General features: G+C 36.2%; 1 protein-coding gene across 2 annotated transcripts in view; it reads left to right on the forward strand.

The window, feature by feature from the left end:
• Positions 1–15,763, forward strand: part of Pli (E3 ubiquitin-protein ligase pellino) — a 221,366-nt gene that overhangs the window by 36,488 nt on the left and 169,115 nt on the right. The window contains exon 1 of one of the 2 annotated variants that reach the window (XM_081730254.1): positions 9,707–9,838. The exons of the other annotated variant lie outside the window; for it this stretch is intronic. Coding sequence (XP_081586380.1) covers positions 9,783–9,838 — 56 coding nt within the window. The 5' untranslated portion in view covers positions 9,707–9,782. Of the gene's footprint in view, positions 1–9,706; positions 9,839–15,763 lie in introns of those variants that run through there. 2 annotated transcript variants of the gene reach the window in all.

Below are 15,763 nucleotides of genomic sequence, written 5' to 3' on the forward strand. Positions count from 1 at the left end.
CACAGTCACAGTGTATGTTCTGTTAGCAGTGTATTTTCTGTTAGAAGTTGAGCTTCTAAAGTGATGATTGAAGTTTGCATTTCACAGTCGTTGATTTTTTCAACTTCGAGTAATCCAAACGAGTTAGAAGGCGAATCTATTGTTTATAATCACACAACTACTCTACCAACAATTACTCACTCTTGCGCCGCGCCACCGATTTATTGGACAAATATAGTTTTTTCTTCTTTTTTGAACAGTCTTGCCAATTCAGCGCGATTTCGTCAAATATTTTAGTAACATTTGGTTCATTTACAATTTTTAGAATAATGATTTAGAGATTGAAATCGAAACAGAAGTTTGACGGATATATTTAATAACTACTTTTGTGAGGTTTTTTTTTTTTTTTTTTTTTGCTTATTGTTCTTGTATATCTTTTCTTTTCTTAAATTATAACAAAACACGAATGATCCTTCCATTTTCTTTTTTCATTCATTCATTCTTTCCTTTTTCTTTGCTTTTTAAATGGTCTTTATCCTTTTACGTGCGAAACTCCAAAAACAACAGAAACAATGCACGAATTAGCTCTTTTACCCAGAGGAAGAGTAAGAGTATTATGCGTGATGTAATTTACATATTTACGTAGTGTAACACAATAATTTCAGGTCAGGGAGGGGTTTATCAATAAAATAGATTTACTAAAGGGAGATACGCATTAGTAGAAGGGAAAAATAAATGAGATATAAAAATAGGAGAATCGACTTCAACTTACCATTTTGGCCCCCGCATGGAGGGGCCCACATGAGCCTTGGGGGCCTGGCTCCCCTCCCCCCAGGATCGGTGCCCGTAGGGAAATGGTGTTCGAACCTAATCCAAACCCTTTAATAATAATAATAAAGAGGTGTCGTGTATTGAAACTAAAGACTTACATAGGATTGCGTTAGTTACGCTCAGCAATAATGAAAATGTTACGCATATATCCTATCCATTGAAAAAAAAAAAAAAAAAAAAAAAAAGACGAAGGGATGTGTGAGACGCAATGCATCTATCATTACAGATTCTGAGAAAATATGCCACCTAATCACCTTTCTCAACCGTTGCGTGTCCGATATTTCCGTTACATTACGATTGTGTTGAACGATTGAATTGCATACTACTCGATGCAGGTTTTAACTTGTTCTGTTGAGGAGAGTGAAGTTCACTGGCTCTAGGTGGGAGATCACGTCAAGATAGCCAACTGCTACCACACAAAATCCACCAAGTGTGTCTTAAAGAAGAAAAAAAGGAACAGGCATTGAGCATAGGATTAATAAAGAGTTAGTATGTGTTCGACGCCAGTGATATTCAACCCGGAGTACGCATACCCCCATGAGTGATTTATGGGTACGTGAAATTTAAAAATAACAGTGCAGCATTTATGTTAAATTTATAGGATGATGCCCCTGTTTATAGTAAAGCTGGGTTATGTAGTTAATACGTTAATTGCTTTTGATTACTTCACCTGTAATTTGAGCTGAGGTAATGTAAATTTGGTGATACACTTTTCAGTTTTCGTTAGGAATGCGCGGAAAAAGATTGAGTTCCACTGCGTTATGCTATAGTATTATATCAGATTCACCTATAGTATATATATAGGGGGCAGGGTGGACTCTCCTCTTTTAAGTTATTACTTACTTTCGATTAATTAGGCTATTCTGCCAATGAACACAGGCAATGGGTTTGAGACGTAAGTTAATATAAAATAAAACACAGATGGATTACCAAAAAATGATTGAATGATAGATGGTAGATTTTAGCATCCCTGTCAGCAGAGAGGCTATATGGGAAAGCTTAGCGTGGGATCCGTACCACATGAACTTCCACCGGGAACCGAACCCGGGCCTTCCGCAGCAAAAAATGAAGTTATTTTGTAACTAGGCTGTTGTTTACAGGAAAAGATAATTACATAATTTGAAATTTGCAATATTTTTTTTTCAAAAATAAGAAAAAATAGCGTTTTCAAATTAGTAAAGCACATCTATGCACGTAATAATTTTCATCTGTATGGGATTACTTGTAACTCAAATCACACATTAAAGGAAAGGTCGATTCTCACTTACTGTAAGACTTGGCAATGGTCTCATTTAGTAACACTAACCATTAAAAAAAATTAAGAAGTAATGTGTTTGATTATAACATCCAATTTTCTCGTCTCTGATTATGAATGAATTCATAGATAGAGAGATCTGTACGCCATTATAAATATCATATCTTGCCATTTATGCTGTAAAAATCAAGTTACGTATTTTTATAAACGTAGGACTCAGTCCTTGCCAGCATTTTGTTTTTCTTTCTGGTAATCACTAAAGCCGACTTGCAACCTTGACTGGTCGTGAAAGTGTTCCGGTGATTTTCTTGGATCAATATTCTGTGACAAGCGTGATTTTTCACTTTATTATTATAGTACATCTGTAAACGATAATAAATAATCGCGTATTGTTTTTCTGATAAAACGTCTTGAAATGAGCAATGTTGAAAATGAATGCCGCCGAGAGATTAAATGCTAAAACATCAACTCGAGATTTAAATTTTAATAATAAAGAACTGAGAAGTGTCGCATCTACGAGTTCGAGAAGAAATTCATTCATTATAGAGGGCGTGGCTAACATGAGTATACATCCCGATTAATCGGGATTGTCCCGCTCTAAGAACATAAAATATTGTCCCGATATTTTTAAAGACCGTTTTTTAATTTTATTATTATTATTACAACATGTATAATCTTTATAATTTATTTTAGCAGAATTGTGCTCAGTTGGTGAACAATTTAGAGAATCCTCTAATATAGTATAGCGTACTTCATGTCACTGCCAGTGCATACTATCAGTTAGTGCCCCCCGCTTTCCTAATAAACGAGGCGAATCGAAATGGGAAATAACGTTTTTTCATCTCATAAATTTTGTACAAGTCTCGTTTTGTTCATTTTTGTACTGGATTTTTTTTTAAGTAATCGTGATAGAATTATATACCTAAAAATAGATAATTCAAATCCTATGTAGATATAACTGTTCAATAATTAACATTATTATTATTATTATTATTATTATTATTATTATTATTATTATTATTATTTTAAATGCATATTCCCAGATTCCTTAACCAATGTTCTTACCCAGACGAACATAAAAGTCGTTCGGACTACAGAACTACTGTACTAATAACTTATTTTAATAAGGGAAATTTTCAGAGTATAATTATGTCAAAGACAAGGATATTAACTAAATTCCCGACCTGTTACAGGCACAAGTAGTGTTCTTCACGAGACTTGTGAAGCTTCTCGTCGCATCTCGAATTCAAAAATGTACTTCTGGTCTTGTGAGCAATATACAGTAAATGCCAATGCCGAGATAGTTTTCAGTCTTACTTCTTCATAGTAGACAGATGAGAGAAACAGTTGTAATAGTTACAGACCGGTAGCCAGCCCAAAAATGTGGGGGAGGGGGGCGGTAGAAGTTTGGGGGGCCCGACCCAACCAAATTATAGTTCATTTGCACGCCTACCGTGAAAATTTTATGGAACAGTGAAAATTAAGGGGGGCCCGGTCCACCCTAGCCCCCTGTGGATACGGGCTTGAATAGCTACCTAATAGTTACAAAAGTATAATAGTTGCAGTAACTTTCATAGTTACTTAATAGCTACAAAGTGACTTCCTGAATGCATCAAGTTCATGCGAAGATCTACTAGTTAGTATAAAATCATCTATATCTTAAGTAATTGCAAAACGAGGAGAAGGACTAGGGTTGCCAGACGTCCCAGTTTTCTGGGACAGTCCCAGTTTTCAATGAAAATTCACGTTCCGGAAAAGACTTCCAGGACTTCCGCCTTTGTGTCCCGGTTTTCGTTCTTCAAATTGAAAAAAAAAATCAACCCGCAAGCACTAGTATGTCTCGTAAAAACTGAAGGTAGTATTTCTGACTCAGATGATGACGCAACAAAGAAATAAGTGGCCTATCTCTTCAATCATAAAATGGGAGCGTGTGTAGTAATTGACGCAATATTTAGGACCTGTTAAACCCAAAAAAGCGGAATTCGGAGTATGGGATGCCAGGCAGCTCTTCTTATTTTACTTTTTCACATTTTTTTGTACACCCCTTGTGGGGCTTCGTTTGTGTTAACTGTGTATAGAATGAACTGGAAAATTGTAACTAGTAACCTGGAAAAGACAGATAATTAATTGGTTCTGACCAAATGGGTAAAAACCGTGATCTTTTGTTGGTGTCTCGGTTTTTCGTTTACAAAATTTGGCAATCCTAGAAAAGGGGTAATAATTTCCTACGAAATTTCCATCTCCTATAAAAAAAAAAGAGAGAGAGAGAGAAATCTCGACCCAGAAAAATAAAAGAGGTTCAAGAGTGTCGCTTCAGCTACTAAAAGATAGAAGGTAATTTCATATGAAATAATTATTCCGATACCGACCTTACCACACGAGACAGAAAATCAAAGTAAACTAATATCGTTCAAGATCCCGTGTATGTGAAGCAGTTGCCCAGGGCCCCCGTTGGAGGGGCCCGGTGCAGTAGGAGGAAAGAGCGAGTTTTCTGTTTGTAATTCTTGTTTGGGATTCAGAATATTTCGAGATGATGAGCCATCATTTTGTAAGACGTTTTTAGGACTATACTACTAACATCACGAAGTGCAGTCAATGAGTGGTTTGGTTAAGTTGAAGTTAATTTAAGTTAAGTTGTCCCTTTCAGTACCGAGGTTGTGAGACGGAATCTGGAGCTTAACTTGGGATCCGCACTATATGAGCTCTGACCGACAAATCGAACCCGGGTGTCCCATGCCGAATGCACGTACGCTAACCATATAACCACAAAGGAGACCACACTCGTAGTGGGATGTCCCTATCAATGCTGGATATGGAATTCTCACTTGCATCATTGACCCCTCAATTTTCTTTCACCCCAGGCTCTGTAAGTAGTGTTGCCAACTGACCGGTATTTTACCGGCTGACTGTTATTTTAGTCAGGCTGAACTATATATTTCAAGGTTTAAAATACAAGTATTCTTCATCTCTTTAGGGAATTACGAGTGGCTCCCGGTAATTTTATTTTTCAGAGTTGGCAACCCTGTCTGCAAATGGACGGGAGGACTTGTTTAAGATCATCCCAAAATCGGATGTTAGGCACTAAAGTATGCAAAGTAGGCACTTAAAATCTAAGTTATAGGCTGTAAAATCTAATTCAAAATAATGAAGATTAACATTGAAAACCTGAAATGGAATTATCAACAGTATTCAAATAATCTTGAAACGTAGACATATCCGATCCTTGTTTGTAGAACTCATCTTTAAAAGAAGGAAACATGGAATTATTTTTATATGTATCCAACAAATAATTTATATCATTACGTCATACAGTAACTAGGGATGGGCACGTGTCGAGTTTGATAAATGGCTCGCTCGTTTAGCTCGTTTTGAAATAATGGCCTGATTAGACTTGAAAGCGAAAGCCATGAGAAATGTAAGCAGTAATGTGGAATATTTTTAGTGTTTCTCATGAAAGGGAACACTGCTCACATCTCGTTACGTCTCGATAATGAAACAACAATAGATTGTTGTAACGAAACAGCGTCAAATGTCGTGAGCACAATATACTGGAGTTCTTACCATCACGGCTGAGACGTGCACGACCAAATTTTTGAGCCCAAACAAAAGCCCAACCCGGGTAATGATGTCAACTGGCTCGAGTCGGTTCAACTGAGTGAACAGCTCGAACCGGCTTGTTGAATGAGCCATCGGCTCGAGCCAACTGGGTTGGAGTGAGCCATCATATGTCGGTTCGGTTCGGCTTAAGTGAGCCATCGGCTCGAGCCAGCTAGGTTCGAATAAGCCATCGGCTCGAGTTGGTTCGCTTGACATGAAGCATCGGCTCGGTAAACGTGATATGTGAGCGGTCATTCTGTTCTCAGTTTTGTGGTGAAGAAGCCGTGAGCCGAACGACCGGACCGACCCATTCAAACCAATTACCCATTAGAGCCTGCACAGATCATACAGCACGATCAAGTGGATCGAATTTTGTTCGCTAGAGGTTGCTTTTATGGAAATTTCTATATATACGGCTCAATGGGGTTCTTGTATCTGGGTTCTCGTTTAAAGAAATCCCTGGTACGACTGTGAAGAAGACTAATACGAAACTAAGTTCTTGTGCAGTCAGGTATAAATTTACAACTCGATAAAATTTCTTGTAAAACTATCTTGAAAAGTAAATGGATTGAACCAATGTTTAGTAGTTTTCATTGCTTCAGGTGGGTGGGACGATGGGTCCCTTGCTCCTCCTTTGGGTGTGACCCAGTATTCTAAATCGTCTGCTTAACTTAGAGAACTTTCTGGTATACAGAAAATCAACTGAAAGTAATAATGAATTTGCTCCTACCGTTTGTTGAAACTGAGGTAAGCAGACTTGCCGAGAATAGACCCGGTACCGCACACATAGAAGGCAAGTATATTCGCCATTTGGCAGCGAAGAAATAGCATTAATTGAGTGTGAATTATATTAGTAACAACTATCAATTAACTTCCGGACCAGAATTCGAGTCGAGTCTCAAAGAAAACTCGCTCGAACTCGCTCGTGCCCATCCCTAACAGTAACCCAAATTTTTATCGCATTTTACACACAACGGTCCGAAAAAAGGAACTGTTGGTCACTCTCGAATGTCAAAATAAACCATTAAATATATTTTAATTTAATACATTTTTGGCAGTCTACGATGAGACATTATTAATTTCCAAATTTTTAGTCATGATCATTATCATCATAGGTATTCTGCCAATATTGGCAGTTAACTAGCCGCAACTGAGCTTTCATGCTCCACGGTCTTCCTCTAACTTCTTGGTTTTCACGTACGACTTTTGTGTTTTGATATCGTCCATTTCCTGCCATCATATCGTTTAGCATGTTCCTCATGATACAGTTTCTCCTTAGCCAATGTCCCAGCCAGTTTCTCTTCCTCTTCTTAATGATATCTAAAATTGTTATTTTCTCCCCCACCATTTCTAACACCCTCTCATTCGTTTTCTGCTCGACCCAGCTAATTCTCTCCATTCCCACATTTCGAAAGCTTGCAGTCGTTTTTCATCATTTTTGCGTAACTCTTTCTGCGGCCAGCAGTATAGATTTTTCAAAGTAATAATTGATAAATTATTACAGATGTAATCATGTATATTTAGAGCATGTAAGGACGTTTGGGTTAAATTCATGAGCTTTTGTTTTATTTTACTTTATTATTTATTTATTTATTGTCCAATTGTCTTTAATGCTGCTAAGTCCATATTAGCAGCAACAACTCGCTTACATTTCTCCCGGCTCTGTTTTTCCATGTATCAAGAAGGGGGTGAATATTCTCCTTGACCTGAACATTTTTTTTTTTTTTTTTTGTACCGTTTCTTGAAGGCAACAGAAATCTTTATTGAAGATCTATGTATACGTGTAATTATCGTAATTAAGTGCTTGATTTTGAAGAAAATTATAAAAAAAAAGTCTCAATATTTGAAACATTTAACCAAATATAGCCAATATAAAGTGAAATGAGCAAAATAAATTTTGCTGAAATTGAAGCAAATGTCCTCCAAATGAACTTTAGCGCATTCATTCTTGTGATATCTATAACATTATGAAATAGGCATTTTGCTCAATATCCAGTATCTATTAGTTAGTATCTATTTTTTATTATTTATTTATTTATTTATTTATTTATTCAACACAACAGGCTCTAGGCCTAGTTACAGTGTTGTTCCTTACAAATTTTAACAAGGTTATACATTTATATATTTTCGTTATCACATATTTTTAATGCTATTCTTGTATACTGTCTCCGACATTCCAAAAAACATCTATAGCAGTTATCCTTTCAATTGCATTGTAGGAAGTACACGTTCTCCATATAGGAGACTTAGCGAGAATATTTGTTCTTGCCTTTCTGCAGTAAAATATACTGCTATTTCCTACGCGGGTTTTACCTCATGGGACATGCAATTGAACCTTCGAAGTAAGATTGGGATAGTCAATTTTTCCATGTAGTAATTTGTGTAAAAATAAAAGATCTGTATGTTCTCTGCGTTGTTTCAACGTGTTCATATTGAAGTTTTGTACTGTTTCTGAATACGATTCGTATTTTGGATACATGCCAGTTTTTCTATAAGCAAGTAATCTCAAGGATTTTGATTGTATTCTTTCAATCATATCTAGGTGTTTTTGTTGGTGACCAACACAGAGTCGCATATTCTAATTGCGATCTCACAAAACAAAAGTAGAGTTTCATTAGAGTATCGTACAATATCTTTTTACTGTGCCTTTAAAGTAAATATTTTAGATTTTAACTACCCGGATTTTAAATTAGAATGTAAAGGTAGTATATATCTTTATACAAGAGATACTTCGACATCTAACTTTGGTTTCAAAGCAATTGAAAACGAATAAAATAGAGATAGGGTTCCCAACTGCCCCGGTTTAGGCGGGATTAACCAGGAATTCTACGTCTTATCGTGGATAAATTTTCTGTTCAGCGGAACGGTTAAAGTCCTGGAATTCTGTCGTAAGTTTTATGAACAATGAATATATGCAGTGACGTATTTACGATTTTGTTTCGGGGAAGGCTTTGCTAACTTTCGGGGGAGCTTTGCCTGAAAATGTGAAAATTCTGCAAGATATTTCATATACTTTACTCTAGTAAGTAAGATTTCGGGGGGGGGGCATAAGCCCGGAATTCCCCCTTAAATACGCCACTGAATATATGGTACGCTGGTAACTCTCCCTCCACCCGAAAAAAGTATCAACTATATATTACAATCGGAGGTCGATTTAAAACAGCTGAGACGACTGCGACTGATCTTCCCAGCAACAGTAGTTGTAAAAAAAAAAAATGCTGTTCCTGGCATTTCCGTGTATATTTAGATTTTTTTTTTTCATTACACTGAAAAAATCCTGTGAAAACAAGACATTCTTTAAAAATATATATAGGCCTAGGCTATATTAGACTTAATGTGATGTTTTTAGCAAGACAAAAATTTTGTTAATGTTTTCTATTGAAGTAAACATTATAACACTAACTTCATTTGAATGGAATATACCGTAACAAAAAGTTTTTTTTTCTGTTTGTGATGATGATGATATTGACCGAAATTAGGTTTCTATGCAAGTGTGTGTCTGATGCAGTTATATGCTGTAGAAAAAAATTCACAAACCTGTGAGTTACATCAATAGCAATAAAAATACGTAATGTTTAGAAATATAGCTTTATAATTTAAGATGTAATATGATTTGTTTTTATAGAAATCTTTGTGATATCTATATTCAGTGCTTCGTAAATCACCCCCAGATAAATGAATATACACAGGCCTATTGTCAAATATTTGTCCCGAAATGGTCAACCCATAGTAGGGTGGGAACCCCATCCAGAGAAGAAAGTTTGCATGGGTGAAATTCCTGGTGACATCGGTAACCAATTTAAAATCGTGTACCAACTCTCGGCTTCCAGGAAAAGAAGTTTCCTGCTTGAATGCGATAGGCTAAACCAAATACCAGATATTTTCAGTGTCAAACAAGATATCTTGTAAACGTATATTCGTAGCGGTGTTGTTAAACATGAATTCCCACAGGATCAGTCATGCTTTTGCCTACGCAGCAACACAGCCAGCCAAGGCGGGCGGACGGAGCTTCTGAATCAGTGATAACTGGAATCGTGACGAGTACGGTTCACGGAATCTCGGAGCAATCAAAACATTGCTGTCAAGTTCTATCGTCTGCTCTTTTTCGGTGTGGATTGGAATGAGACCCCATCCCAAGAGGGTCTGTCTGGCTGTGCAGACAGAGTTTTACATAAGGTATTTATTATATATATGAATATTATATAATGTAGAAAGCTTTCGTGTGATTTCTTTTTTTTATTTTTTATTTTTACTTGACAATCATGATAATACTTGTTTGCCTAGGGGTAGGATAATCATATGACCCGATTATTCGGGATTGTGCCGTTTGGAAAACACAAAATATTGTCTTGATTTTATTACTAATATATACAAAACAATATAATCAAATTTTATTATAATAGATAATACAATTACATGTTCATTATTCATACTGTATTAATTTATTTCCAACCACCAATAACACTATTTTGTTTCACATCTTAATTCTGTAGTCTGAAATCAGTAATTTATTCCAAAATTAGCTTTCGTTGCAATCTTTTTTTCCTTCTTCCGTTATTGCTTTAGGTGTCCCATTTTTAATTATTGAAATTAGGTCACCCTCCTACCTTTAGATTATATGATCTATAGAGCAACCCACATTATGCTTTAGTTTTTGTTTAATTATGCTTTATTTTTTTTCAAATTATGCTTTATTATTAATTTCAATCATTGTTTTACAGTAATCGTGTATAATGTGTAATATTTACTATATTAAATATTACATATTTAAATATTCTAAATATCTTGATCTATTTATTAATATTTTATGCAACCAATTTCTTTCATATTTAATGAACTTTTTACTTAATGCGCTGTAAATGAACCTGCCATATGTTCTTCGTGAGAATACGGGACACCTTAGATCTCCTCCCCCCTCCACACTTATCAACATAATCCAATGATCTGTAGCTCTGGTTATGAACAACAGCATAATAGGCCGCGGTGGCTCAGTGGTAGAGCGTTCACCTCTGGTGCATGGGTTCCTTGGTTAGATCGCAGCTCGCGCTAAGTGAGCTTTGTGGTGAACAAACCCGTGTGAGGGGTTCTCCCGTTTCCTCCCACTTTATTTATTCCACCATTTCATTCATTTCTAATCATTACCGTCTCCATTAGCCTAGCAGACGTAAGAGTGAGACGTAAAACTAAAAGAATTTATTTTATTCTTTTTCAACAATATAATAGGCTGCAGCTACTTTTCTCTCGTCGTTCCCTGCAATTAATTGTACGGACTGAAGATGTTTACAATTCAGCTACAAAAGAATTGCCTCTTAAACTTAAGATGTCTTTTAAAAATACTTTACAGGAAAACAATTTGCAAATTATTTAAATCAGTGATACAATCTACCTTCAATATTCTTCATGCGTTTAGCAATATTTATTTACATGGCTGTACTTGCCCAAATTACATTTGTCAGTTGAATCTGGTAAATAGCTGATTTTTTTAACTTCTCAAAACGATTATAATTCTTGTTAACTTATCTAATGTCTTGCTGAAGAAATGTCACTCATCTTTCCTGTGCTTGTAGATGTAGAAATACTCAAAACTATCTTATGTTTGTTTTTATGATGTTGGAGAGTGTCCGACTTTCCATCAGGTGCAATGGAAAAGTAGCATTGCAAATTTCGCTTGCTATCAAGTCGCACAGGGTGGTGTGATAACTTGCTCGAAACTGTTACATGCTACAGCTTACTGTTCATTCATTAATTACAGGATTCCCAGCAAATGTCAAAATTTTTGATTTTTCACTTTCCCAATAAACTGATATTGATAGCAGAATTGGGATGGAATTAAAATACGGGACATTTGCCTGTCCCGACTAAATTTACGGGGACGCGAGACAGTCGGGCCCAAAATCGGAGCTGTCGCGTATTTTACGGGACGTACGGCAGGCTTAACTGTAAAGAGATATCTGCTCGAGTCAGTTTTTCTTATCACTTGTGTGCACCTTAGAGATGCGTCCAAAAAGTATAGAAAGTGCTCAAGTTCAAGAGTTACACATAACAATACAGTGTGAAGTTCTTGTATACTATTCATTGTTGGCGGAAGGTCTTCTTCTTTTACTTTTTTTCTTTTCTCCACATCAAAGGATTACACCTAAAAGAAGTTTACAGGAATGAAAATAAGCTTTTATTGTTGCATTGTTATGTTCTCAGTGATTTTGCGTTGTAAATATTGGTTTTAAAAATATTAATACAGTATGTTAAATTTGCAGTTAAAACAGAATTTTTCAAAAATTGTGCTATATACAGTATTTTAAATTATGCTTTATTTTCTAAAATTATGATCTATTATGCTTTTAAAATTAGTTTCTTCTGGATCCTTAGACAGCCACAAACATGTTTAAGGTACCTACCATATGTGTAAATTGCTATTATGCTTTTTGTGGTGTTGAGTTGCTCTAATGATCTATGTACTTTAATAGATTCAATCTAATCTAATAAAAATAAAAAAGAGTTTGTTTGCCTATCTGTTTGCATGCGGCCTGGGGATCGGGTTGCCAATTTAGCCACTTTATGGCTAGATCTGGCCTCTTTGAGAACCTGGCTAGCCACAAAATTTCCAAAAAGCCACTAATTGCTTTCCTAGCCATATGCGTTTTGCTTTTAGCTATTCCTAGCCATTTTCTGAGTTTAACCACTTTTTGATATACTCTGTGTGTCATTTTGCTGTTTTCTGAAGTTTGATGCGTTCTCTAAGTGGCAACATTCTAAACTCCACTGCTAGAATTGTCCCTATAAAATATAGCATTGATAGTTATATTGATTCCTTGTCATATCTTGGATACACAGCAGAGAATGAGCTCAGAACCTGTAAGTTACCAGTAGACGTTGAGTAAAATTTTCGGGGAAGACGTGTATTTCAGAAAAAAAAAAAAAAAAAAAAACGCTTTAAAGAAATTCAAAATAGACTTCTTGACAATCTAGACATCCTTCAGAAAATGTCGCTTTTCAATGTCAATGAGGATTTGAAACCGGTAAAACAATCTTTTATTAATTTAGCTTCAGGTTTCACTCTGAAATTTGAAGATAATATCGACAAAACTGCAAATCAGTGACGAACATACATTTCATGAAATGAGTAAATAAGTCTCCAATTGAAGATTTTTTGCAAGTAGTAAATCGCAACACAGATGCTGAAGGAGAGAATCTATTTTTAGAAATAACTTCTTCTTTTTTTTTAATAAATACTAATAGTTCCACATTCGAACGCGGAAATAAAGCGTGTGTTCAATCAGATGAATAATGTCAAAAACACTGAGGAACAGGTTGAAAACGAAAACATTTCCTTGAATGTTAATGGTTATTTGGGTTGCGTGTTTATAAAAGTGTTATTTTCTATACGAAATTTTATTTACCGTTTTGTAACTAGTTGAAACAAGAGCAGCCCAATACAAACAACCGAGATAAAAAAAAAAAAAAAAAAAAAAAGCTTCGCCTCAAATTTGGGTCACGGGTATCTTGGGCCAGGTCCAGATTAAGATAAAGCGTTTTCTTCAAATTTTGAACCAGGAGATCTCAGGGGGGCGTTTACCGGGACATGTAAAAATAGTAGAAAATGACCGATATTAGTGTCGAATTTATAGTTTCGGCGTTCGCTGAGATCAGTGGTGAAACCAGGGTTGCCAAATAAAATTAGTCAAAATAAGGGACGGGTTGACGAGTTTGAATAAGTATTATGGGAAGGGTTTTGATAAACATAATCTAGTGGTTTAAAAAAATGAGCCAGGCATCAAATAAAAAGAGTAATCATTTTAGACTGAATGAAATACAAAAGTATGAACTAATAGGCCTACAAGGAGTTATTACAGCTCGTTCATGGCTAAGCAGTTAGCGTACGCGCCTTTGACGTGGGAGATCCGGGTTCAATTTCCGGCGGGAGCTTGTGTGGTTCGCATTCCACGTTAATCAATAGGTCCCACGTCTCATATGGCCACGGTGCTGAACAGGACGTTAAATTCAACATCAACGCAACAAAGAGTTATTATAAGAAGAATTAGGTAAATCTTACTTTTAAAACATTGGATTAGGTTACTTCAAAAAATCGTATTTCACACTTAACTGCACTTATAATCTTTTCAACTTTGATTTTTCTTCAGGTTGTTGAAAACTCATTGCAGCTTAAAGCCGAAGGGTTGATTGCTATTATAAGTTCAGCCTTCACCAATTGAACAGAACACCTTTTTCTTGTATCAGTCCACTTCAGATTCATATGTGGAGAAAAGCTTTACACAAATGAATTTGACGGTGGGATGCTTAGAAAAAGGAGACGTCCTTTGGCAACCCTTTCTGAAATAGCATTTGCCATTTACTACTTACATTCTGCCACCAAGATATCAATACAGTATTTCACGGAAGAAAATTCATATGTCGTCTAATGATACCTTGTTTTCAAGTTTTAACTGTTCAAAAACAGCCGATAAGTCGGTAAATTGGAGCTTGTGATTTAAAGCCATTTGTCTTAAAACATAGAGGGGATTACCGTTTGGGCAAAATACGGGACTTTTGCCGTCACGTATCGAAGCTCCACGGAACGCGGGATAAAATCATAAAATAAGGGACTGTCCCTTAAAATCCGGCACATTTGGGAACTCAGGGTGAAACTCCGATCGCATTAACTTCTAAATTCACCCAATTCGGCTGTGGAGCAGGGTCACCGGGAGGGGGAAGGGGGACCAAGACATGAAAAAGATAATCGAAAATGACCGATATTACTGTCAAATCCATAGTTTTCGCGGTCGCTGAGATAAATGGTGATACTTCCACAGGCGTTGACTTCCAAATATAGCCACTATGTGATGAATGGGTATTTCAGCTAGTATACATATATAGGAAACTTTACACGCCTATCTGGTTGGAATATGTCACAACTAAATTTCTTGTTCAAGTTTAGCATGCCATTTTAGCACTCAGGCTATATGAAACGAGATTTTACAGTTTAAGGTGGAATCCAGACCACGTCATTTTAATCCCACTGTAATATATCCAAATTTCAACGCTTTCTCACTTGGAATCGCACCCAGGACCACGTGAACCAAAGGCGAGTAGACCAACGGAGGAGGGCTTGGTGAAGATCTAGTCGTTATTCATAAATTCTCAGAAAGCACAAAGTGGATCAGCACAGTGATCGCATCTTTGGTAGTGGCTCACATTTGGAAGAGTATTAGGTTCAATCTCAGAGCATGGAACATCTCGACAACTTATGTCGGTGAACTCTGGGAGTTCTCCGGTTTGTTCTTTCTTTCTCATTAAACCCGTCCTCTCATCACCAACTTGAATTTATAATTCGTCCGATTTATCTTCGAAAAGCAAAACTACAAACTTCCGTCTACACAACCTCCCCTCCTCTTCCGAATTTCACCAAGCATGCAGAACTAGATTTTGTGTAGAAAGCAATTTTAAGGTATTCAAAAATTAATGGGGGGAAGGGGGTTGCTAATGCTTTTGTGTCAAAACGATCTCAGTCGTTCGATACAAAATTCTCGTTTGTGCGTAAGAGGAAGTGGGAGATAACTGGCGTATCCAGTTTAGGCTTCAGCACCCTCCCTCCCGATTAGCCTCAAAATGGTCTTAAACGTTAGTGCATCGTTTGTGTACATTTGTGTATGCAAAATCCTCCTTTGTGTATAAAAGGAAGTGTGGGATTTTTGTGTATTTCGTTTGTGTGCCAGGTCCCCAACTCCAAAATGGTTTTGGTTAGGTTTCGGCTCTTGGGTTTAGCCTCAATTGGCTGAGACATTTGGAACTAAACTTGCAGGATCCATAGTTTTCGCCCTACGATTAAAAACTAAACTTATTTAACTTCATAGGAGCCTATGCAGGGCTGCCATAAATTTTTGTTCCAAAATGCGGACAAGCCTTAAAATGACGACCTATCAAAGATAAGGCGTCTACAGAATAAATATTTTGATTTTTTTAAACCTAAAAATCACCTTTTTAGGTTATCACATAATTGTTTATTTAATACTTAAAAGATCGGAAACTAACATGATTTATATATTTTTTTTATCACAAACATAATAAATCATGCATTTAAATTACGTATATTAAATCTAACTAAAA

Source organism: Thermobia domestica, chromosome 11, assembly GCF_964235325.1.
Source record: "Thermobia domestica chromosome 11, izTheDome1.hap1.1, whole genome shotgun sequence".
NCBI lineage: Eukaryota > Metazoa > Arthropoda > Insecta > Zygentoma > Lepismatidae > Thermobia > Thermobia domestica.